The 25,744-nt window shown below is 44.1% G+C and overlaps 2 protein-coding genes across 3 annotated transcripts; both read left to right on the top strand.

Annotated features, from left to right (window-relative positions):
• The first annotated feature begins 19 nt into the window (after positions 1-19).
• On the top strand, positions 20-9,053 carry slc22a15 (solute carrier family 22 member 15). The gene is made up of 13 exons (XM_035171818.2): positions 20-184; positions 1,895-2,044; positions 2,182-2,314; positions 3,118-3,282; positions 3,573-3,702; positions 4,097-4,157; positions 4,575-4,741; positions 5,274-5,414; positions 5,499-5,584; positions 6,155-6,263; positions 6,387-6,459; positions 7,210-7,368; positions 8,188-9,053. The coding sequence occupies exons 1-13, from the start codon at positions 101-103 to the stop codon at positions 8,230-8,232; spliced, it is 1,503 nt and encodes a 500-aa protein (XP_035027709.1). The 5' UTR covers positions 20-100; the 3' UTR covers positions 8,233-9,053.
• A 916-nt stretch (positions 9,054-9,969) lies between these two features.
• LOC118119003 (TBC1 domain family member 12) lies at positions 9,970-24,508 on the top strand. Of its 2 annotated transcripts, none has more exons than XM_035172634.2 (13): positions 9,970-11,563; positions 15,642-15,777; positions 18,634-18,782; positions 18,989-19,071; positions 19,226-19,343; positions 19,563-19,669; positions 19,867-19,950; positions 20,047-20,138; positions 20,434-20,505; positions 20,851-20,979; positions 21,070-21,179; positions 21,282-21,540; positions 21,671-24,508. In XM_035172634.2, the coding sequence occupies exons 1-13, from the start codon at positions 10,233-10,235 to the stop codon at positions 21,740-21,742; spliced, it is 2,742 nt and encodes a 913-aa protein (XP_035028525.2). In that variant the 5' UTR covers positions 9,970-10,232; the 3' UTR covers positions 21,743-24,508. The 2 variants fall into 2 exon arrangements, with proteins under 2 accessions (XP_035028525.2, XP_035028524.2); XM_035172633.2 differs by having other exon boundaries at positions 18,625-18,782.
• Positions 24,509-25,744: the final 1,236 nt, after the last annotated feature.

Genomic DNA, 25,744 nt, shown 5'->3' with positions numbered 1-25,744 from the left:
CGTGGGATTCAGGAGGGAAACGAACCCGGAAATACACGGAGGTAACCCTCCCACGTTCCGTCGGTAATGAACTTTAGCTCCCGGTACTGGAGGCTCGGGGATGGATGTGGACGCAGCCTTCCTGGTGGTCGGTGAGTTCGGACCGTACCAGAAACGGGCGGTGGCGGTTCTGGTCGTGACTCAGGTCAGTAAAGCTCAAACTGTTGTTGTTTTTTTGTAAAAGAAGAAGAAGAAGAAGAAGAAGAAGAAGAGGAGGAGTCCATGTTGGAGGCGGCCGAGCGACGTGGCTTTAAGGTTCTACTGCTGGTTCATATTTCACTGTTTCACCGGAGCCATTAAACTATATATTCAACTTATATTTATATATTGAATTTCGGACACTTCTGTGAAGTTAAGCTAGCGCCACAAGTGCGTCCTTCCAGGGTTGATAGCACCAGACTTCATTCAAATAACCCACAAGAATAGAGTTACCTGACTTATCCACTAGCTTTAAAATAACGCAACCCATAATTCAATATACAATAGAAATGTACGAGAGCTATTAGTGAATTCGGCTGATAGCAGAAACATTTAAACACGAGTTAATCCAATTTAAAGTCTTATTCTAACACAGCTAAAACAACAGCTCCGCTCCGGACACCTGCTTTGACGAGCATCTGCGGAACATCTCAACAATTTGCCCATTTATGAAAAGGAAATCCCCCACATGGGCGTCAAACATATGCCGAATTCATCCCGACAGCCCCTTTATTCATATATGTCGTAATTGTGTCGCCCTTCGCTGTGTGTTGTCTCCAGTGTGACGTTAAATGTCAGTGTCCACATCTGTAAATGAGGTTCGCCATTGTGCTCTGTGAGGTTAAGCTAATCCCGTTAGCTGGTTAAACGTCACTAAACTAGTTAACTAAAGTTCCTACAAACACATTAATTTCTAACTTCTAACTTTTAACTTCTAAATGATGTCACATGACTTTAAAAACCTGTTGATCCAAACTGATTAAGACTGTGAGAAACCAGCCCGAGCCTGAGTGAACGAGCTGCTCAAACCCTCTTCAGTTACTTTCTAAGCTTTAGATTTCATCAATAATAATAATACTTTTTATTTGTACATCGCTTTTCAAGAAACTCAAAGACACTTTACGTAGCATTTAAAATAAAGATACACTGAAGATTAAAAATGAACATTAAACAAGGTCGCTGCAGTCGCTGAAGTGTTGGAATACTGAGTTTTAATTGAATCTGGATTGTGAAGGGTTCTAGTTTGCAGGAGGGGAGAGGATGTGTTTACAACATGGACGCTGTAATCGACATGTTGGAACTACACCTTGACACCTCTTTATAATATTTACTTAATAACTACGAGCAAAGAAAAGGATCAGATGTGACGGGCAGATAAAGGATGTACAACGTGCACTTAAACCATAAAAATGTCTGCTGGATAAAATGTGCTGTTAGGAGCTTGTGAGGTGTGAACAAACAGTTTGAGGGGAAGTTCACATTAAAAGCTTCTATAGAGTGGAATGTAAAATTATGTTAATTGGTTAATAAGTGATGACAAAGTTTTTTGGGACTTTCCGAGTTTTTGTTCCGATTTGAGATGGTGTTCATGTGAATTTCATGTCAATCAGGAAACATGGACATTTGAACAAACATCAGTGTGATAAGAATTACCTGAAATGACAGAAACCATCTTTGACAAACATTTATTTAACGTCTACTTTGATTTTCTTTTAGTTTGGTCCATGTCCCATTTGCTAACATGGAGGAGGTGGGGTTTATACTGCAGCCAGCCACCAGGGGACGATCAAGATGATTTGGCTTCACTGTCAGTGAGCCGTCATGTCGTCCATCTTTATTCAGTGTGTTTGTTACAGTTGTGTTCTGTGTGTTTCAGGTGTACATGGCGTGTCAGTCCATGCTGATTGTTCTGGTTGGTTCTACACCCGAGTACCACATCGAGCAGCAGGACGACGCCGCGGCCGGACGCCAGGAGCTGCACCAACAAGTCACCTTTACAGAGGACATCGACTCCATAGTGACTGAGGTGAAGGAGTTAACATTCACGGTCGCTCTTACTGAGCCGAGGCCTCTGGATTCATCGTCTGTGCTCGTTTAAATCTCTGCATCTTAAATGTACAGAAACAAAACTGGTTTGTGTGTCTGTCCCCTGTCGCTCCTCAGTGGTTTCTCGTCAAGCAGCAGGCCTATAAGGTCAGTCTCGCTGGATCGCTGTTCTTCGCGGGCCTTCTGGTGGGAAACATCGTCTTCGGGCCGCTTTCCGACAAGATCGGGAGGAGACCGGTCTACTTGACAGGTGAGAGAAACCACAGAGCATTGATAGACGGGCGCTGTTTGTCCTGGGAACAGTGGAAATTATCTGCACGTCTGGAAAATTCTCAAAAAGCATTGGATTCAGTTTTCTTAAAAAACTGGGCTTTAGACAGTTTTCAAAAGTTTGAAATTGAATTCACAGTAATTTTGAATATTTTTTTCTTGTCTGCTACCGGCAATTATGTTATTTTAATGTTATGTAATGTTGTAAAATGACTGTGTGTCCGACTGCTGACTGTCGGGAGACACCACACGTATCAACTAGAACTGGGATTATTGTGCGGGTGTGTTACGCTGCAGGAGACGTTTTTTTTGTCACTTCTGCAGTTCATCATCCCATAATGAGCTGGTGTTGTACATGACCTTTTAAAGATTTTATAATTTTCTTACTACTCGTAGGCCGAGGCCGACGTTAATTAAATCATCAAGAATCAGTGATGCACAAAACAAGGAAATACTGATAAAAATGTGATTTAGTAATAAATCATTCCAGGGCATATCGTCCTCACTGGATTGCTTTTGGTTTTATTGTGTAACGGGTATTAAACTTTGTGTGATTTTAAAAAGTCTTTCATTACATTGGGTGAATCTGTAGAAACCCCGGTGAGTTATTTTCAGAAGAGTTGTGGTTTATATATTTAATTTGTGGCATGGCCTGAAAAGAAAAAGTGTGTTTACCTGGAGCTGTAAGGGATCATTGCTTTGTGTCATTAAAATAATTCAGCCTTATCACTTATTCATTCACTTCTTCCATAAATCCATAATGATCGTCTCTCTCCTTCCCAGGTCTTTTTTTTGAGGTGGTCTTTGGCTACATGACGGCGTTAGCCCCCAACTACGAGGTCTTCGCCGTGTCTCGTCTTCTGGTGGGACTGATGAACGGCGGCATCGGCCTGGTCAGCTTCGTCCTCACTCAGGAGTACGTGGGCAAGTCCTACTGGGCCATGACAGGCAAGACGACACCACGGAAACATTGTCATTCGCAGTTTTCTTTGCTGTCTTGGTTTAGACCTGCTGCTAAATTATTGGCAGTGAAATTGTTTGTTCATCAGGTGAAGTGCAGATTTTTGTGGGTGGGATGGATTTGTAGCATCGGACACTAAAGCCGTTTTCAGACATGACCTCCAGGTAAAATCCAGAGGCGAATATCCCCTCCAGAGAAAATACTGAGGATCTGCGGTGTCCACTGAATGTCTGAAAGCAGCTTAAACGACCCTGGTCTCACTTCTTTGTTTCTTCAGGGACATTGACCAGTATGAGTTTTGCGATCGGTATTGCTCTGTTCGGAGCTCTGGGATACTTCATCCGGCCGTGGAGGAGTCTCGCCACGGCAGCCAACTCGCTTGGCGTCCTGTTCTTCCTTCTGTCTGTGTGAGTGTGAACCTCAGAGACAAGTCTCTGCCTGCATCCACATCAAACCAAAACAAATACAACAGAGTGGGGGTTGGTTTTTGGAACACACAGAACAAGGCGTATTTATCATTTACCACAGGTTTCTATTGTCTATTTCTACAAATAACATATCATGACCTCTAAATATAATCTGACGTGCAAATCTACAACACATATCCACTTCCTTCCGTTGTAAAAAAATTAAGCTAAAATATCTCGGGTACGAATCTTGTGTTCTTGACGTCATTTTGAGGCAGACCTTGTGCAAACTAACTTTAATTAAAGTTAATGGAAGTTTCTAAGATTAACTCTGTCGCATTTTTCAAAATTAAACTATGTGGGAAAATTATATTTCCTCTCTTGTCGCCTCCAGAACTCTTCCAGAGTCTCCTCGGTGGCTGTATTCTCAGGGTCAGACGGAGCGAGCTGAAGAGGTGAATGTTTTAATACAGATGTTGTTCTTGAGTAGATCTAGTGTCAGTTTATTCATTTTTTTTTTATCTCTGGTTCAACAACAGAGTGAACTGAGGAGTCAAAAAATATGCTTTCTGTTTTTTAAGATTTGACCTCAGTGGAAAATGTCATGAGCTCAGAAAAAAATCAAAATGACAAATAATGTTTGAGAAGGAAAACCACAGTTTAATACACAATGTCCATCTGAAACATATTTTAAAATATTGTCATCAAGAGGAATTATGGAGCAGTATGTTCAATTTCGTGGAGAATATTCCAGACTAAAAACACGATAACTCTGAAATGTCATGGTTAATAAATGAATACATTATTGAAGTCAGAAGCTGCTCTGGTGTTCACTCGTCTCTGTCTGTAACTGTGCTGTCTTCTGATTGGAGGTTCTGCGCTACATGGCGCTGAGAAACGGCAACGCCGCCAACCACCTGGTGCTGCAGCGAGTCGGCAATGCTAAAGCTGGTAACCATGGCAACATGGGCACGGGTGTCCTGCAGCTGGTCCTCCATCCGGTCCTGCGCCTTAGGACCATGGTGCTCATGTATGTCTGGTGAGTGTACCACTTGTTGATGGTTGCTGGTTCAAATCCTGCTTCTACCACAGATTCAGTAATTTCTGCTTGTTCTGCAGCTACTGTAGTATTACTGCTGTTAATACTAATTTCTAACATTTAAGCTCTTTATACCAGCTCTGTCTGCTGATGCAACAACTACATCTTCAGGTTCTGTTAATTCTCTAAATGTTATGATAAAGACATTCATGTCTTTATCATAACATTTAAAAAGTATTTTGTCTGAAGGTCATTTTAATACAGATGATTTGATCTGGTGAGTTTTCTATCTAAAAATAACTTTTTTAATTCTTAAAATACAGGAATAAATATATTGCAATCCTGAAGTAAAATTTAATTAAAATTCAATTTAGAATTTATTTTCATGCATTTGTCTGAGGAGAGGCCCACAGTGGCAGGCTCCCCCTGCAGGAGGTGACAGTTTCTACTGACACTGAAGGTGAAGAGAGACGTCAAAGAACTGCTGAGTGCTGCAGATCGTTATTACCACAAACGTGTGTGTGTGTTGCAGGTATGCGTGCAGTCTGGTGTACTATGGTCTGACTTTTGGGGCCAGTGAAACCTCTGGCAACCGTTACGTTAATGTGGCCATGTACGGTCTGGTGGAGCTGCCCGCCTATCCGCTCTGTATATACTTCATCAACAAACACTGGTGAGACACATACACACACGCACACACACAAAAACCGTGTGCGAGGAGTGTCAGTTAATTCTTGTGTTGTGGCTTGTTGTGCAGGGCTGGGAGGAGGAAAAGCATGGCCGGCTTCCTGTGTCTGGCCGGCACCGCCTGCCTCTGCACCACGTTCATCCCTGAAAACACAGGTGAGAGTGATGCAGCTGTCGTGGTGGGAAGCAACAGTTAGAATTCTGTGCTGGAAAAGGAGACGGAGCGGCAGATGCAAGTGTTTTTTAACGGTCAAAATAAATGAATATAATAAAGATCAAACCAAGCTGAACAACAGACACTGTAAACTCTGCTACAACATGTCTGAAGACTGTGCCTGCGGCTCGCTGCGTGTCCAGGATCGTCAGCTCTATGAAGCTGTGAATACTGTAAGGAATGTGTCATGTCAATGAGTGGTCCCACAGGGATAGTAAAGCAAACTTAAGTGTGTGTTTCTATATAGATTATGATAATATGATGAAATATTCTCATGTGTCCTCACAGGAGAAAAATCTTCATCCGATTAGTTTTTTCCTCATGACTAGTTCACAGACCATTGGACAGATGAGCATTTCCAAGTTCCCTGTGTTACGTGTTCAGTTACCTCATGTTACATGTTGAATGAATACAGACGACGCTCCTCGCCCACACGACCCACTGTGATGTTCTGATGTTTGACTGTTTTCAGTGATGTCGAAGCTGAATAGTTTTTTATCTTGTGTCCGTAGGGACGTTGCTGAGCGTCACGTCGTTGGCACTTCTGGGGAAACTGATGGTCAGCGCTGCGTTCAACATCGCCTACATCTACACGTCGGAGCTCTACCCAACAGTTATCAGGTGAACTGCGTGTTGTAGCGAGCGTTAACTCGGTGTAACTATTTAACAGAGCGAGGATTTTAATAAAGTTTTGATCTAAAAGATTTCACTGTTTTATATTTGTTTTTATCGTGTGTGTTTCAGGAACGCTGGTTTGGGGGTGTGTTCAATGTCGAGCAGAATTGGAGGAATTCTGGCACCATTTGTTCCCTCCATGGTAAGTGTGTGTGTGTGTGTGTGTGTGTGTGTGTGTGTGTGTGTGTGTGTGTGTGTGTGTGTGTGTGTGTGTGTGTGTGTGTGTGTGTGTGTGTGTGTGTGTGTGTGTGTGTGTGTGTGTGTGTGTGTGTGTGTGTGTGTGTGAGAGAGAACCGATTAAACTAAAAAAACAGTGTCTCAATTGCCCCCTGGTGGCTGGGTGTAGTATAGGTCATAAACTCCTCCTCCATAGATGTTTAAGACATGACCTGCAGGTAAAATCCGGAAAAAGAGATGGGGTTTCACACATGAGCAACAAAGCAAGAGGTTTTCTGCACAGACTCGTTCACAACAACATAAAATCCTCCTCGTTATTCAGGTGAGAGGTGGAGCAGCAGACAGAGACAGGAAGTGATAATTAACTTCACTGTGGAGATCACATGATTTTATATACATCATCCTTGTGTCAGCTCTTATCTCCACAAACTCTCTTGACATCTTCGTCTGTGTCTTCTAAGTGTATGACGCCGCTTTTTCACCAGGAGATATTTGAATTTATTTATATGTATCTCTTGAGCAGATTCGGGACTGTAAATTAGAGATTAGATTTAAAACTATAACTTCACATATTTTCATTGTTTCCTTAAAATTAAAGCTCAACAGTAACTCCTTTATGTTTTTATTTTAGTTCATGTGATATGAATGTATAATGATATTTTTGTGAAGTAAAGAAATTTACATTATTGATATATATTATGTGTGTGTGTTGCAGCGGGCCTTCCACACTTCCATGCCCTTCACTGTGTTCTGTCTGAGCGGCCTCTCCGCAGGCTGCCTTGGCCTCCTGCTTCCTGAGACCCTCAATGGACCCGTAGCCGAAACTCTGGAGGAGCTCAACAGCATAACACGCAGCCGAGTGCTGGAGAGCAAGGTGACGCAACGCACATCTGTAACACAGCTGTGAACTGAGGAAGTTACATAAATGATGACTTAAGCCAGTATAAAGGGCCTAAGGAGAGGGAGTTGAGACCTTTCGTGAGAAACAAGAGCAGGCACACAGGCAGTTGATTGACAGATTAACACATGATGGGTCAGGTAGGTGTATCGGCTTGTATGACATCATCAGCAGAAGGGTCTGTGTAGTATCGATCGGGGGATGGAGCCGTTGTATTAAGGTCCAATACGACCTGTCAATCATTTCTCAGCACATTTTTGAGATTTTGAGAAAAAATGTATTCATTGTTTACTTTGTCCCATCTGCTAACATGGAGGAGGTGGGGTTTATCACCAGTAGTACAGTCAGCCAACCACTTTGGAGGGCTATCTTGTCGTCCATTTTTATTTACAATCTGTCATGCACACCTACATATAAAAATAGATTAATTTCATCTATGTAGTCATATCACAATCCATAATCATCAAACTGTCTTCCTTCAAATTCGTATGATTAATTGATGCTGAAAACACTGGTTCGTTAACATCCATACAGACAGAGTAAATTCACTGGGCGGATTGATGATGGATGATAAATCAAATATTAACATCAGTGTGTGGGAATCAGTAATTTACTGTAAAGTCAGTCTTCAACAGAAGCAGAGCTGGTCCACAGGTTGAACTCATGAAAGAAACTCTCTGAGAATCAAAATGGCAGAAAGGGGAAGCTCTTTATCTTCGACAGCTGCGGTTTGATGTCCGTTTGGAGCTGAATTTCTCTTTATTCACTTGTGTCTTTTCGTCTCTTTGACTCCAGGCGCTTTTGTACGAGGACAACAAAAGGAAATCAAACAACAAATGAAGCCTTCGGCCTTGTCTTCATCGCAGCTGCAGCTCAGAGCAGCGAGACAGGACTGTCCACGCTTAATTCCTTATGGAACTGATTGCCTCAATAGTTCGGTCCCTTCAATGAACTCGAAGGACATTTTAAACAAGGTGGTGCCACGGACACTCTGGGATTCCCCCTGTTTCTAAATCTACAGGACAGTAGAAACTCTGCCTTGATTCAATATCCCTGAATGACATTGTGATGTTGGTGCCTTTATTTGGTGGCAGTTGATCCAACAGGATGGATATGTGACAGTTGTTAAGCTTCAGGAGAAGCTGCTTAAAAAAGAGTGAGTGAAAAATACTGGAATATTAAAAGGAAACGAGACGAAAAACACATCACATCACACACTCGCTGAGTTTAATCACATTCCTCAAAAGACATTTCCAGTTTGTGTGTACGTGCGTGTGTGTGCGTGCATGGTGGCGGGGGGGTCATCAGGATTTAATGTTGGGAAGATGCAGCTTTACAGCATCAGAACAGACTGAGGTCAGATTATCAATGTTTTTAAGTCAGATTTTTGTGAGACTGAAACTAGATCTCTTTATGATCTGATGTGTACAGGAAGTTTCTGCCTCTCGACCAATGTCAGCTGGGATTGACCATAGCCAAAAAGAGTGATGGACTGCCCCCCCCCTTCACCACAAAATGATATAATTTAGTGTCTCTGCCTTCTGTGCCTTTTCTTGTCACCTTTATTACAGATGAAGCTACACTTTGCACGTCAATTGTTTGAAAGAGAAAAATGTGATTCGTTGTTTATATTCATGTAAATAAAGAAATAAGAAAACAAATGTTGCACAAGATGTTTTATGCGCAATCATTTTGTGTGGAGTGTTGTGGAGTGTGGATATGTTCCCTGTGTGAAGATGCAGGAAAGGTCCGGTGGTGTTTTCCTCACCATCACTCAGACTTGCATCAGCCAGTAGAACCAGATGAAGGGCTTTGTGAGCCTGTTTAAAAGTATTATTTATATATCAATCAATCAAATTGTATTTGTATTGTCTCATATTCACAAATCACAGTTTGTCTCATAGATCTGAACAAGGTGCAACATCCTCTGTTCTTAACCCTCAACAAGAGTAAAACTACCAAAAATACTTTTTGAACAGGAAAATAAACCTCAGTCACGTGTGAGGATTCCTCTCCAAGGACGGACGGAGGTACAATAGATGCTACGTGTTACTGAACACATCAACAAAATAACAGTATTTACATTAATTACATACATAACATTAACATTAATTGGAAGAAACAGCTTGTAACAATGTTTAAAGTATTTATACATAAGAAAATGTTTGATAGAGATGAAGGGAGCTGCAATGACAAATGAATTGAGGAGTTATTGTCAGTACTGGTAGAATATGTGTCTTGTTGTGATCATAGTAAACAATCAGCTACCACCACGATCAGGATCCATCATCATGATCTATAAATACATGATAAATAAAGTATTTATTTATTGATCATGACCCTAAATAAATGATAAATTATTTATTTATCATGTATTTATATGAACATAATTGATAAAGTTTTGAATAGTGCTGTATTATAAAGTTAAATAAAACCCAAAATAAAAAACTCCTCACAACACTTATTATTGTATTTTGAAGAAACTGCTGCAGTTACAGGAAGTGACCAGCAGGCGTCAGTGCGAACCGCTCAGCGAATCACAGCACAGAGAGGCGCCGACGTCATAGTTGGGGTATTTTCAAGATGGCGGCGGACTGAGGCTGCAGCTCCGCAGCTGAGCGCTGAGGGATTTATTCAATCTTCACCGCGTCACACACCGGGAATGAGCGCTGTTCTCCCGGTGTTCTCCGGGCAACGCTGCGGCTCCTCCGGCTAAAATGCTGGCCCCTTCCTCCCGGAACATCAGAACCTGCTGCTGCGGAGCTCGGCCCACCGGGCACGGGCACTCGTCGCGGGATCTTACGCCCGAGGCCGAGGCTCTGTTGACGGACTGAGCGGACATGGAGGAGACTGGAGGAGGGTCGCTTTGCTTCGATTTAAACGACGAGGCCGGAGGAGTGAGAGCGGGGCTCGGTGCTCTGAAAGACCGCAGTATCGCACTGCTAGCCGGTGTCAGCGGGGGTCAGGGAGCCGGGAAGGGCCATTTTTATGTGACCGGTAACGGAAGGAATGTAAACACCGACGCGTCGGTACATCCGCCCCCGGTACAGAGGGAGGTGATGTTGGTGGAGAGGAGCCTAACAGACCGCCTGACCGACAGGTGTGGGGTGTCGGGGGATGTCGGTGACCACCGCGGCCTGAACGGATTCACTGAGTCACTGTGTCAGGAGGAGCCGGCCATGGTGGCCCTGGAGGAGGGAGGAGCAGCGGGCAGCCGCGGCCTCGCAGGGGCCGCTTCCTTTCCGGCTGTGCTCGGGACTCGGGTTTCAGTGGAGACGGGTCCGCAGATGCTGCAGCGATCTGCGGGGGAGAGCACGGGGGAAATCCCGGATGTAACCGTGGGAGGAGAGGAGCCGACGGGCGGTGGTGCGGTTACCGGGAGTGTCAGGACTTCTCTCCCCCTCGAGCGGCTGCCATGCCCGGGGAAGCAGCAGGGGAATTGCGGATTCACCGCAGGTTTCCAGTGTCCAACTGTGGACATGTCCAACGGGGTGGTGGACAGTGAGGACCCCGGGGTGGACACCGCTTATAACCCGACAGCAGTGATTTCCAGTCCCGGTGTGTGCGACGTGGACTGCGGGGAAGTGAAATTAGCCAACGGCGGTTTACACATCGTGAACAGCTCCAGAGCAACATGTGACTCTTCAGACTCAGACACCGACATCCATGCGGACCCGGGGACAGGGCGAGAGACCGGGGCCTGCAGCGGGGAAGAGGTCACTCAGTGCCCCGGGGAGGATGCGCCTGCTGCCGCGGAGCCCCCTCCCTCCCCCTCGGTCTCCCCCACCCCAGATTCAAGTGCCAAACTCCCCTCACCCAGCCCGTCACCCCCCAGCAAACCGAACGGCGACAGCCCGCTCTCAGAGCCCGAGTCCGAGGAGGACGAGGCGGGTTTCGGTGACCTGAGTTTACCCGTCAGGCCGCAGAGCCTGAGGACTAACCCCGGCCTCCCGGTGTCCCTGAGCTGCGACGCCACCCCGCTGTCCCCGGACGAGGATGGGGGCTTTTATTTTGGAGACGACGGGTACATGGAGGAGTGTCGGGGCGCGTTGGAGGCGGCGGGTCGGAGACAGAGCGCCCCGGACAAACTCCCGGACCTGACCGACCACCCGGACTGCTCGGACGGCAAACTGATGCCGAAGAGATTCGGCATCGCTGACTTCTTCACCAGGTAAAATACAGTGGCCGGACATGGTCCCCATCCCACCACCATAAATACATAGAGAACAAAAGTTATTAGTTTTCACTGCACAGCACACAGCTGCTTTCACACATGCCTGAACTCCGGAGAATCTCCGGACATTCTCCAGAGGGGATGAATGTGAGAAGGCAAATGTCTGAGTCAGATTCTCCGGAGTTCATCCGAAGTTTCTCCAGCCGATAACCCAGTAAAAAGTTAGGAGAATGTCTGGATGAGCTGATGTGAGCTGATGGAGATTATTGGGAGATATCACCGCCAGGGAGTTGATGAAGAAACTTTCTGAAGGGCAGCCAGAACACACTAAGTCTTACTTTTATAGTGTTAAACAGAGAACAACTATTCTTACAGCACAGACTCACACACACATGGACTCACACACGGTCTTACACACACATGGTCTTACACACATACTCACACACGGTCTTACACACACATGGTCTTACACACATACTCACACACGGTCTTACACACACATGGTCTTACACACATACTCACACACGGTCTTACACACACATGAACTCACACACACATGAACTCACACACACACGGTCTCACACACTTGGTCGCAGTAAACTCACAGATTCTTTATTGTTTTGTGGCAGTGAGATGTTTTCAATGGAAGTGCAGAGCTGGTGTTTGAGTCGATGTTACAGAAAGTTGTGACCAAACCTGACCCAACCCCTCAGGTCCCGTCACACCTCGTGGGGACTTTGGCCGGGTATCTATCACGGAGCTATTGGTGCCGTAAACACCAATCGATATCCAATATATAAAACCACACATCAGCTGCTGTCAAACCTACATGTGCTCACGAGTCCTGAATACGAAGCAGCGTCTGTGTACGACAGCAACTCAGATGTGGAAAGTTCTCAGTTAATTCAAATATTCTTTACTCACCTGAAGGAAGGACACAACCGATATTTGCACATTGACCCACATTCGCACGCCAAGCGGCTTCTCTCACATTCCCCTAACAAAGTCAGGTAAAGCGAGAGCGGAGGCCGACAGCAGTGGACCAATCACAACAGAGGGGACCAGCAGAGACAGGAGCTAAAAATCAAGTGTTTGAGACAGAGGCTGAAAAGAGGAGCTGCAGCAATGGACATTCTGATAGAGTGGACATTGGAGCATGTAAACATTTTACAGTCATAACACTAATTAAAGTGATTGATGTGAATATGAACAGGATCTGTATCCTTTCAGAGGAGGTGATCTTGGCGAATTGACCGTTTGACTTATATGTCTTTTCATAGGATCTCACAGCTCCAGTCTTCAGCCTGTGTAACAGCTCACATGTTAATCACGCCCTAGTTGAGTATGTGAGCAGTCAGTGATACAGCAGGACTAAATGAGCATCGACTCTGTGCAGCCTCTTTCCTCAGGGCGTAGCCCACATTCACAGCTCCCTCTGCTTTCGCTCTCTGAAGCCGAGTCGACTATCGTGCCGATTCGTCACGTTGTTTAGCCGCCGCACGGCAGAGATGCTAAGCCCGTCAGGTTCTCGGTTCCTGAAAAGCTGCTATTTCAGACACGTCAGGGTTCAACAGCCACACTCACAGGTGCACGAGTAAAGATTCTCTCGTCACACATTTTACACACTATGTAATTTTACACTCTCAACACGTAGTTTTTATTATTTTCTTTCCCTAAACTATGAACTATTTAAAAATAAAAAAAGGAAGTTAAATGACTGAGAGGAACTCAATAACTGATAATTTATAAAATAAATAGTATATAAGGCAAAATATCTATAAATGATTAACTTGGTCGTCTCCAGCCTTTACCTTTATCATCAATACATGATTATAACTTTTAGTTTTTACATTAAACTGTTTCTATCTCAAACATTAAACTGTTCGGTGAAAGAAATCCACATTGACGTCTTCGTCTTCTACGTGTATGGCTCCTCTTCTTCATCCTGAGATATTTGTCTTCTTCCAGTTTCACGTCCGTCACGTGTTAGAAACCTCATCAACACGTCCACTCGCTCACTGGGATGTTTCCAGACATTTTCTTGCTGTATTCTCACCTGGACATTATTCTGAGTTTTTACCAGGGGGCAGCAGGAAAAACTCCAGAGAATGTCCTGAGCAACTGACTCAGACATTTGCGTTCTCACATACAGAACCTCTGGATATTTTCAGGAGAAAATCCGTAGTTCAGTGTAGTTCTGAAAACATCTTAATTGAGCTCAGGGTTGTCAGGGAGACCAAAGTGGTGACAGCGGTTGGCCGAGCGTCTGTTTATTTAGGAGAGGTCCGATTATAAGACAGAACCATGAACATGATGTCAGAGTAGATATCAAGAGGATTTGTTTTTGTAAATCACTCTGACTTTAAGTCTACATGACTTTATGCAGCTGCAGGTTTTACAGCTAAAAGAAAATGGCGTCATCAGACTGTGTGGCTTCAGTATCTGTGAGAATGTCATAAATCGTAAAGTCTGTCCCTGCACCCCGACGACATTTCTGTATGAGGAGGTAAAAAGGTTAAATACAGTTAAAACCTTGTCTTTTCCTGAAAATATTCAAGAATTCGGTCCAGAGAGCAGTTCACAGCCTGAGGGGGCAGATCGTTCTCTGTTTGTCTATAGAGAAAATCCTGTCCGACTGGCAGGTGGAGGAAAATCTGTGTTTTTTTTAAATCTCCGTCAGTGTGAGCCTGGTTTTGGACTCGGGCCTCGACAGCTGGCTGGAGCGTCCAGCCGTCTCAGAGGAAATCCAGACAAACGGAGCAGCGCTGGAAAATGTCCACGCTGGCTGTTTGTTTCACAGCGTAGCTGAGGGCAGGACGGGGAGGATCAAATAGAAGCAGGAATGTTTCTTTATTTAAATGAACAACTCGCTGCCTGAAGACTGTTTTCTCTGACAGACGTCTGCTTGTGTTGTGTTTAACGTTTTTGACCTTTTCATGGTTCAATTTATCCTCCTGTAAAATCAGGGAAATTACAAGAACCAACTCACAACCTAAGTTTCAAATTAGTTAAATTATAAGAATGATGGATTTTGTTTTGTAGAAGATTTACTTCACAATTTACTTTTTTACAGTCGCCATCCTCTGCTGTGATTCGTGAACTGAACCCCGTTTAACTTTAGAGAATTGGAGAGAAGTAGTGACAGACATTGGGTGAAAACTATCGGCTACATGTTTACCTTCTGTCTCACTCGTGCAGCAAGTGAAACCAGAAATAAAAAGAGGAAGTTGTTTTCTCCATGTTTCGTCACTGTGGTCTGGTCTCACCACTGCTGCTCTCTGTCTCTGCTTTATTCTACCTGTCTGTGGAAGCTTTGGTGAAACTGTGGTTTAAAAAAAACAAACATGAAATAAAAAACGGAGCCCTGTGAGGTTTGAGCTTCTCCGCTTCATCTTCTGCAAATTAACAAATACACAAATCTTTATTGAAGAAGATGAGGAGCTGACAGTGCCGGTGAGTCAGATAGAACGGGTCAGGTCGTCTCGATTCAAACGAGAGAGAAATAAAACACGAAGCTTCACTATGTGTCGGTTTCATCAAACTGCGCCTGGGATGAGAAGAAGCCTTGTTCTCTGCCGACACCTGAGCAGCACCTGTAGCTGTGTGTGTGTGTGTGTGGCTGTGTGTGTGTGTGTGGTGTTCTTCACACTTCCTCTCCCTCCTTCCCTCTGTCTCCTCCTCCTCAGACTGTCGATCTGGCAGCTTCTTTTTTCCCCCTCCGTCATCATCATCATCATCTTCAGAATCTGCTGCAGTTGCACGATTGTGGTCAGAATGATGATGAGGATGAATTTACCTCATTACGTCTCCCAGTGTTTTTCGCTGGATTTTCTCTTGCGTTCGTTTGAGGAACTGAAACCTTTTATCTGCAGCATCTGGCATCAGCAACTTTAAGGTTTAGAGGAAAAAAGCTGTTCATCGTAAACCATGGAAACAGATTTACAAAAACAATTCCAGCTTTGGTTTTGTCCAGAGAATCTTTCGAGAAAGTAAATACATTTAAACACCCTTTCACCCACTTTAGTGTGAGCCCATCATCACAAATCCTGAGTCTTTCTTCTCATTTCCCTTTCAGGAGCCTATTTTCTAGGAGATCCAAAGAGCCAAAGGCACCGACCCATAATGCAGCAGGATGGCGACTGTTCGGCAAGACAGGAGCCAGAGGGGCGGATCCAACTAAAGACCCAGCCTCCACAGTGTCCAATCAGCAGGTTGGTTCTTCACGTCCACGTCATCTTGCTGATTCACTCCTCCGCCTCTTAAACCTGTGGTCTTGATAAATTGTCCAGAACAACTTTACATGTTTGCGGAAACTTCAAAATAGAAATAAATCCGTATTTTCTGAACCAGTGTCTCCGCACTGTGAGAGCCTCCATGTTGAGTTAGTGTTTTTTCTGCTTTTGTAAGCTGTTGAATATAAAGTGCAGATGAAGAGGACTGACGTGTGATTGGTCCGACCGATGAGTTGTGTTTGTCAGTACGAATCTTCAGAGGATGAGTAACGCTGTCAGCCTGCTTCTGTTTACATACAACCGCTGGAATAAGACAGTAAAATAGAGTGTGTGCGTGTGCGTGCGTGCGTGCGATCGATCATCTGCCTCCCCAGCTGCAGACAGTGTGAGGAATTTGCCTAGCAAACACACACACACACAATTTACCCCTGTAAGTCCCACTTGTTGTGTTGTATAAGGCTCGGACATGCACACACAGCTGTTCATCTTCCATCTAGAGCAGGTGCTATCCTAGACACACACACACACACACACACACACACACACACACACACACACACACACACACACACACACACACACGTGTTCTGGCTCAATTTAATTAAACTACGTTTGATTTTCACATCAGTGAAACCTGTCAGGCAGCAGCTGTGTCCCTGTCGTCTCATCCATTAGTGGCACGTTCCCACTTTGCTAAAGTGCCTTTGAACAAGATGCCAAATCTCTGCTGTCCTTGCTGTTGTTGTGACCTCTGAGCTTTCGGAGGATGCAGACCCAGGCCCGGCAACGCTAACAGCAAAAGCGTCTGACAGCCACCAGCCTCCGCGCTCGCTCTGCTCACATGACAGCTGCCAGATTCAGATGATTCATCAGGGAAAGGAGTGAACCAGATGTGGTTTGGCTTCAGCTGGTGGACACGTCAGATACACAATTGAGGAGGAGAACGGAGGAGGAGAACGGAGGAAGAGAGGGGGAGGAGGGAGAGGGGGAGGAGGAATGACTGACCTCATCTAATCGTCACTGTGATCATTCGCAGGAATCTTCATCATCAGTCATCAACAGGCTTTTCTTGTGGTCTGAAGTCAGCGTCTTTACACCTGTGGTGAAACCGTCCAAACCTAACGTACATGATAAATTTATAAAAAAAAGACCATTATCCCCGGTTCAGAGTGCAGCTGACACAACAGACAAGATGAAGAGGAACCTTTTTGATCCACTCAGGTATCGAACATAGACATGAGAGAAGGTGCGATCATCACAATGACATCAACCAATCACAGTTTTCTGCTATAGCCGACTCGGTAGTGAGGCTGGTTCTGTCTCTGCCTCCGCTCCAGGTCTGGTCTCCTGCTGTTTGTGTGGAGTTAATAATATCGGATCATGGAGAACTGGATTATTAATCAATAATTATCTCTCTTCCATTTTAATGTTAGGGCCGGACTTAAATAAATATAAACCTAATTTGATTGGCTGGTGCCTTCACTGCTGCTTGAAAAGTCGATTAGTTTTTTTTTAATAGATTCTACCACCAAGAAAACAAAGGAACAACCTCGCTGCGATTTAGCAACAGATGATGTGAGATTATAAAGTTGCAAAGCGTTGATTTAAACGTGGAACAGTAACTCGTCAAAGTCTGAAGCTCACTGGTCTCGTGTCGGCAGCTGTGATGATTCTCTTCAGTTTATCACAGTATGAGACTAAGTGCTTGAGCTATTTAATGTAACTGTTTAAAATCAGTTCCAAACTGTTAGAAAAAAGTTCAGTTGTTCCATTAAGATTTTTAAAAAGCAGCAGTTAAGTAATCTTGGTGGAAATCTCCATGGATACAGTGAACTTTATATTTGACTTATATAATAACTATAATTACAATGTAATTCTGTATCACAGAAAGTTATTGTATGTTATGAAGCAGCTTTCATGATGCAGTTTTTTTTCTGAAATCTCTGGATCAGTCACATGATTTCATACATGAGGCTCAACTTTTAGTGAAGGTGTCAGAGCCACAGTCTGAGGGAAGTCGTCTCCCTCTGCTGGTGACGCTCAGACCTCTGTTTATAAAGGGCTTGTTGTCTTGTTGACCCACAGCTGTTCTGTTCCTGTGAATGAACTGTTTGTTGTGCAGGACACACACACACACACACACACACACACACACACACACACACACACACACACACACACACACACACACACACACACACACACACACACACACACACACACACACACACACTGCAGTGCTTCGACCGTTAGACTCACATACACAGACACAAGTCTTGACATTCATTAAGCGGCAGCCACATGTAAATATGCACACACAAAATGAGAGACACACAAACACACACCTGTATTTGTCAGCTTTGATGGTGCATGTGCAAGTGTGAGTACACACACACACACAGATGGAGCTCTCTTCAGACTCTGATTCTTTATGCAAGTTATCGTCCAACTGTCGTCGTCCAACAAGGGTTCTGATTGTGTGTGTGTGTGTGGGGGGGGTGTTTGCTGTATGCATTAGGAGAAAATACGATAATATGAAGAATTAAAGCGACTGAAACTTAAATTATTTTAACTACACAAAAAATAATCTCACGGTCTGTTCAGTAGTTGTCGATGCTTTGGAACGTTTAGCACAATCTACAGATATTTTTCATCCAGGTGTTTTTGCATTGCAGATTTCGGATCTTCCATTTTTCTGAGTTTTCGTCCTCATCGGCTTTTATCAAAGATTTATTGGTTTTCAGGAATTTGAATGAAAACAATGATCAGTCGCTGCTCTGTAAGAAGCACTGAGAGACTTAGAGACTTGTTTTTTCTGAACTGTAGTTTCCACAGGAGGAGGAAGAGGAGGAGGAGGAAGAGGAGGAGGTGAAGGACTCAGATGTGTCCCCGTGTCGGGAGCGCCCCCCAGCTGCAGGGAGGAGGAAGAACCTGGAGTTTGAGCCTCTTTCCACCACAGCTCTCATCCTGGAGGATCGACCAGCGTGAGTAACAGTTGTGATCGTCTTAGCAGTCGCTTAGCAACAGTGAGCATCTGGTGAGAGACGCAGGAGGAACACGAGAACACACAGAAAGAGAGAAGGAGTCCCCAGGGCGGAACCTGTTACCTGAAACTGCTCATCTCTCCATCCATCCATCTTTCCATCTGTTCATCCATCCGTCCGTCTGATTCTCTTTCTCTCTCCTTCAGGAACCTTCCGGCCAAATCTGAAGAGGAAACTCAGCGACACAAACTCGAATATGAGGAGATGGTGGCAGGAGCCAAGAGGAGAGGTACACACACACACACACACACACACACACACACACACACACACACACACACACATACACACAGGCTGAAATGTCCTCAGTACACTGGTTTAAAACTAAAACTGGTCCCCACAAAGACAGATGTTCAGTGTGTGTGTGTGTGTCCTTCGCTCAGAGTTGAAAGAAGCACAGAGGAAGAAGCGTCAGATGAAGGAGAGACACCGGCAGGAGGACAGCATCTCCAACGCCATGGTCATCTGGAACACTGAGATCCTGCCTCACTGGGACACCATGTACGTCCGCTCTGCTCCGTGTGTGTGTGTGTGTTTAATACAGTGTATGTGTGTTTGCACCACTCGTATATTTAGCTCACTCTCTCTCTGTGTGTGTGTGTGTGTGTGTGTGTGTGTGTGTGTGTGTGTGTGTGTGTGTGTGTGTGTGTGTGTGTGTGTGTGTGTGTGTGTGTGTGTGTGTGTGTGTGTGTGTGTGTGTGTGTGTGTGTGTGTGTGTAGGAAGGGGACGAGGCGGGTGAGGGACCTGTGGTGGCAGGGACTTCCTCCCAGCGTCAGAGGTCGAGTTTGGAGTCTCGCCATCGGCAACGAGCTCAACATCACGTCAGGTACGAACTGACACACACTTTCTTTTATTCACTCTCACTTGATTAATCTGCTGCTGAAAATAGCTCCAACAAATGAAGTTTCCTCCAGTTGGGTCACAGAGCCTGTTTGAAATGAAACCATTTCTTTGTAAGGTGTTTTAAAAAGATTTACGATCCAGGCTTGATCCTGGTTTGACGTGTTTTTGTGTTTCATGCAGATCTGTACGAGATCTTTCTGTCCAGAGCCAAAGAGAAGTGGAGGAGCTACAGCGAGACCAGCTCAGTGAACGACAACGAGAGCGGTATGACGCAGCCGCGGCGTGAAACGAGTCTCTGCTGCTGTCGAACAGTCAGAACTGGAAACTAAACCTTTCTCTGTGTGTGTGTTTCTCTGGCAGATGGAGCGTCTCTGGCCGACAGAGAGTCCAGTCTGGACCTCATCAAACTGGACATTTCCAGAACCTTCCCCTCGCTCTTCATCTTCCAGAAGGTAACGCGTCTGCTTGTGTGTTTCTGTCACCGTGACAACGATCTGTCGGCTGTCACTTCTAGAAAGGTTGAGGGTGAAGTGACGATACTACAGAAAGAAACACTGACACCAGTTGTTATCCTCTGTATTTTTTAAATGGAACTTAACAGTTTTGTAAATCAGGTAGTGAAGTGGAGAGTTTTGATATTTTAGGATTCACCAGACAAAGTAAAACCTCAGGTAATTGTGATGTCGCTAAATGATGCGTTTAGGACAATGATTCGATCTCCTCACTTCCTCTCTCCTCTCTCCTCAGGGCGGTCCGTACCACGACCTCCTCCACAGTGTTCTCGGAGCTTACACCTGTTACAGGCCCGACATCGGCTATGTGAGTTTGATTTTCCTCCTCCACCCTCAAAGTGATGATATTCAATGATTAACAGACTCAGGGGCATCGCAACAGGGGAGATAAAGAGGGCAATTGTTTGGGACCCTGAGCTGAGAGGGGCCCCAGAGAACAGGTGATAACAGTCGTCCACATGAACAACGAGTTCCCATGTCTCATTTTCTGCTAAAAGCTTCTTACTTTTAGAGGTTTGGTTGAAAACTAGAATGTTTAAATGCGTGTGCCTCCTAAAAGTGGATTGTGGGAATTGTGTGTGTATTTTAAAGCTGAAACATTAAATGAAACCGATGAAACAAAAACACGTACGTGACGTTTGTGTGTTTTCAGGTTCAGGGGATGTCGTTCATCGCTGCTGTTCTGATCCTCAACCTGGAGGAGGCAGAGGCCTTCATCACCTTCGCCAACCTGCTCAATAAACCCTGTCAGATGGCGTTCTTCAGGGTCGACCACGAACTGGTACATCGTTTTTCACGTTACTTGGCTTGCGCGTCTGTTTTATCTGTCGTCTGATCTTTTTTTTTCGCCTCCTTTTCTTCCCTTCGTCAGATGTTGAAATACTTTGCAGCCTTTGAGGTTTTCTTTGAGGAGAATCTTCCCCGTCTCTTCAGCCACTTCCAGACGAACAGCCTGACCCCTGACCTCTATCTCATCGACTGGTGAGTCTGGTGTCTTCCACTGAACAGCTGATGAAATCATTCTGATTCCTCATTCAGAGCAACAGTGAACACCTGAGTAATCTAAAGTGTCCGTCTGTGCAGGATCTTCACGCTGTACAGTAAGTCCCTCCCCCTGGACGTGGCGTGTCGAGTGTGGGACGTCTTCTGTCGGGACGGGGAGGAGAGCCTGTTTCGAACGGGGCTGGGTATCCTGCGTCTGTTCGAGGAAGTCCTGCTGCAGATGGACTTCATCCACATCGCTCAGTTCCTCACGCGCCTGCCCGATGACCTGCAGTCGCACACGCTCTTCGTGGCCATGGCCAACACGCACATGATCAGCAGAAACCGCCGCTGGGCTCAGGTCAGTTGCTGAGGAAGAGTTTTTTCTTTACTTTGCATTTCTAGAAAGATGTTAAATTAAATCAGATGAGATTTTTTTTTCCTGATTTCACAAGGGACTCAAATTTTTAATTTGTTCTGTTTTGTTTCAGGTGTTTTCTGCTTTGACGAAGGAAGGAAACAAAGAGGTGGATAAAAACACCAGCCCGGCGTTGCGAAGTTAACTGCTGATGCCAAACGCTGCTGTGGAGGAGGATGGAGCTGGCGTCAGGCGGCCGGGAACTTCAGAGGTGAATGTGAGCCCGTCCTGTCGGCACTGAAGCGAACACCTGAGGCTGCGTAGCTTCAAGCTAAACTCTTCACTCCCAAGCTCGAAGCAAACACGAGGCTGAGGTCAGAGGAACCGTCAGCTTGAGCGTCCAGGTCGGTGAAGGAACAACGGCCCCCGGGAGTCTGCGCAGGGACCAGAGCGGTCGGTCAAACCTCCACAGCCACTGTCAGTATTTCACGTAGGGATTTAGTTTTGATGAAGCAGCAGCGTCATGTTTCACCAGCGTATCAAAGGTGGAAAAATCAAACAGACTTTCAGCCGCTGGCCGGGTGCAAACACTTGATCCTGGCCTTTGATCGGTTTGTGGTGATTCTGTCTCCTCCGTGTCGGGATGTCTACGCCACTAAGAGCGAGTATTTCTCCGTGTGTAATTCTCAGACTCCAGCTCTAATGTTTCGGTGCTAATCATTTTCTGAAGGCTTCGACTCGTCTGTGGTTTAATAATTAACTTTGGTCTTCGTGGTTTTTTTAAAATTTCACACTGTTGTTTCATTTGCTGCTCTTCCAGCTCGAACCAGACGATTGATAAGGCTCCAACTTTAAACTGTAACTTTTTAAACTTAAAATCTCTTGACAAATAGAAAATAACATGGTAAGAATCTTAAAGACATTTTGTACGACGTAGATTTTCCAAATCGTAAGCGAAGAATACGTCGAATCATTGATCCTCATTGAGTAAAAAACTAATATAATAACATATTCTGTTTTTACAGGACACTAATTATTCAACTGGACTCAACAATTATTTCCTCTTTGTATTAAATCATTTGAAATCTTCTCCTGAATCTAAAAATCTCTGATGATGCCTTTTATTTTTTAAGTTAAAATCTGGTGGAACAACTTTGAATGTAGGACGACGCAGTTTTCAATTAGCGTTCAATTAAGATTTTCTGTCAGAACACTTTCTACCTGCAGCACCGACGCATCTTCGTGAACGTTCATCCTGTCTTATTTGTTGTTGGAGGCAAAACATTTGGTCATAACCGAAAATTAAACATTATAAACTGTTTGTGTGGCATCGAGTCGTATGGACACACAAAGGTTATCGTTTAAACAGGTTTTTACTACAATAATAACCACGGCAACAATGATCAATGCTAGAAATTAAGCAATTTATCTAAATTAAAATCTCACACACAGGACGCCCCCTGCAGGCCCGTCTGTTTTTAACACTCAGATTTAAACACTATTAAATATAAACCTCAGCACCAGTTCATCCCTAACTCTACACACACCTCTGCGAATGTCACCAAACAGCAGAGGATGAAGGACGGACATTTTCATCCTGACTTTTTTGCTGTTGATAACGACCAGATTCTTCCTAAATTTCAAAATGTCAAACCAGAAGGAAGAACAGAAACACACACTGACGTCGTAAAGATTAAAACATGTCACTGCTGTCAAGTAAAATCATCTTTTAATATTTCAACAACAAAATCTTTTTTCCTCCGACCTCTCCCTCGCCTTGTTTTCCGCTCTTACACCAAATCACTCCACCAATAAGACTCAGCTGTTGATGTTGTACAACAGCCAATCAGAAGCCAGGGCTTGACGGTGAAACCATGACATCGTGCTTCATGGACGTCACATGATCTCTGACATCACACTAACTCTCAGCAGCACACGTTTGTTTTTTAAAAAGTGGTAACGAAGCACTTTACAATAAAAAGACTGGAGATGAAGTTTGAATATACATTAAAAGTAATAGTTTCCACTACGAGTCTCTGACAGATCATCGGATAAAGATAGAAAAACTTTCTGATTCTCTTAATCTCGAAGACTCGGGAAACGTAAACGATGGTCGCGATGTTTCAGGTGTAACGTTCCTCTCTGCTCACCAACACTCCTCCGTCAACACTCAGACTAACGACTGATGTTTTACAGGTCAAATACTTCTTCTGTTTGTGACATCATTCCTCCTTCCTTCATGTCAGCAGCATTTCAAAACTAAACCGGTTTGTCTGGATGTTTGTCGTCTGCTAGATTAATTAAAAAATCAACTCAACTGTTAAAAGACTCAGTAACATTCCACATGAAATACAGTCATTCACAGAAACACAACAGATTAAAGGTTTCTGATAATAATTCGTATTTAATTGATATGCAATATAAATTAAGACAGTCAGAGATGATCCTCGCTCATTCTAACATGACGGGGAAACATCCGCTGTCGTCGTTGAGATGTAAAACAACGTGAATCTCGAAACTCGGACGGGTTGATGGTAAAAGACGCTGATTATTTTTGTCTTTGTGCTCAAACTCATTTGGAAAATACAATATGTGCAATATGGTTTAGATTAAGATGAATAATCCAGAAACCTGAGCAACGTTCCCTCGTCTCGCTTCACTCCAGATTGTCGATGAAACACTCAAAGAGCCGCAGAGCGAAGACGACTTTAATAATGTGAGATTATTTTTTTCCTCCCACATGTTCCAAACATTCATTTTATTTAAGTTTTATCATTTGTATTTTCTACTTCCATGTAAATTCATTTAGCTTTGTTCCGTTTACGTGTGCTATTGTTTTTCTTGTTAAATTTCAATGTACATTTTTATTCGCAATGCCTTACAGGTGATGTAAATAAACTGTAAAAATGTTCTTTCTTTTCATATAATGGCCACTAGTTAAATGTGTAAATAAATATCTTAGCAAACGGAATATTGTTGTGTTATGTTTTTTTCTTTTAAATTAATCTGAGGAGGTAACTCTGCTCACGTCTGCTGCAAATTTCACATTTTTCTTAATTGTTTTTTGTGACATGAAATTAACATTGAGGTTTTTTTTTTATTTTAATAAAAATAAAATTCAAATGTAGAGATGAAAATAAAAGGATGAAAAAAAGAGCACGGGAGAAAGTGGAGGAAAAGTATATTGATATTATCTGAAGATGTTATTTATCAGGATCACACACTTGTTGATGTATTGACATGTGATGTAAAAACAAGTGGTTTCCACATGATTCCTTCTAAAATATTGTAAAAATGAATTATAGAAAATACTTCAGTACCTCAAAAGTGTACTTGTACAATACTTGAGTAAATGCACTTGCCACGGCTGACCAGCAGGAGGAAAGCTGATTCAGTGGCATGTGTCATGTACACATTAGACCACGAGGTGGCGTGTTATGATCAGTTTTATCACGGACACTTGGTTTTCACTGATCATTTATGAAACGTGAAAATGTGTTTAAAACCATAAATATGAGAAATGCCTTTGATTCAAAGCACCTTGTTCTCTTGGAGATTAATAATTTAATTTCCTCCAATATCTTTTATTTTTATTTTAACAACATTTAGCAACACAGGCCTGGAGCCCCTCTCACGAAGCATCATGGGAACTGTAGTCAAACAATAACATTGATCGATACTTGACAGAAAACACAACTTTTTTGTTTTTGTTTTTCAGAGACAACTATTTAAAAATGAAAGATTCTCTTAGAGGATCCTGTCAAAAGAAATATGTTATTTTCTTCTTCCCTTTCAGCTGTGAAACTACTAACATGGACGCTCGATCACAGTCACTTGTCGATGCTTCTTTCTGGTTTAGTGTCAGTTTTACGTCTCAGATCAGATGGAATCAGTTTCCAGAAGGAACCTGATTCAAAGCGTGTGTGAAGATCTCGTCTGTGAAGCTTCAGGAGCAGACGAACCTCAGTCAGGGAGCTCAGGTATTTCCGAGGCCTGCGGTGGAGGAGAGGCGAGGCCGCGAGGGGCCTCCCGCTGCCTCTGAGCGAGGGGAAGAATCCGTGGAGGTATTTGGAGCCAGTCTGGGGGCTTTCCTGTGGAGGTGGGGGCTGAAGGGGAAGAAGGAGGCTGGTGCCCCGGGGGCCTCTGGGATACCACAGCGGGAGGTGGGGAGGCCGAGGTCACAGGAGGCGGCGTGGAGGAGAATAGA

Source organism: Hippoglossus stenolepis, chromosome 12 (assembly GCF_022539355.2).
Source record: "Hippoglossus stenolepis isolate QCI-W04-F060 chromosome 12, HSTE1.2, whole genome shotgun sequence".
In the NCBI taxonomy this organism is placed as follows: domain Eukaryota; kingdom Metazoa; phylum Chordata; class Actinopteri; order Pleuronectiformes; family Pleuronectidae; genus Hippoglossus; species Hippoglossus stenolepis.
This window is presented reverse-complemented; position numbering and strand designations above follow the sequence as displayed.

What these genes read in the sequence shown, in the direction of transcription:
- slc22a15 (XM_035171818.2), top strand. Translation starts at nt 101, where the DNA reads ATGGATGTGGACGCAGCCTTCCTGGTGGTCGGTGAGTTCGGACCGTAC. An exon ending in AGACGGAGCGAGCTGAAGAG is followed by an intron (nt 4,158 to 4,574) that starts GTGAATGTTTTA and finishes TTCTGATTGGAG; the next exon opens with GTTCTGCGCTACATGGCGCT. An exon ending in ATGGTGCTCATGTATGTCTG is followed by an intron (nt 4,742 to 5,273) that starts GTGAGTGTACCA and finishes TGTGTGTTGCAG; the next exon opens with GTATGCGTGCAGTCTGGTGT.
- LOC118119003 (XM_035172633.2), top strand. Translation starts at nt 10,233, where the DNA reads ATGGAGGAGACTGGAGGAGGGTCGCTTTGCTTCGATTTAAACGACGAG. An exon ending in AGTGAACGACAACGAGAGCG is followed by an intron (nt 19,951 to 20,046) that starts GTATGACGCAGC and finishes TTTCTCTGGCAG; the next exon opens with ATGGAGCGTCTCTGGCCGAC. An exon ending in CGCTCTTCATCTTCCAGAAG is followed by an intron (nt 20,139 to 20,433) that starts GTAACGCGTCTG and finishes CTCTCTCCTCAG; the next exon opens with GGCGGTCCGTACCACGACCT.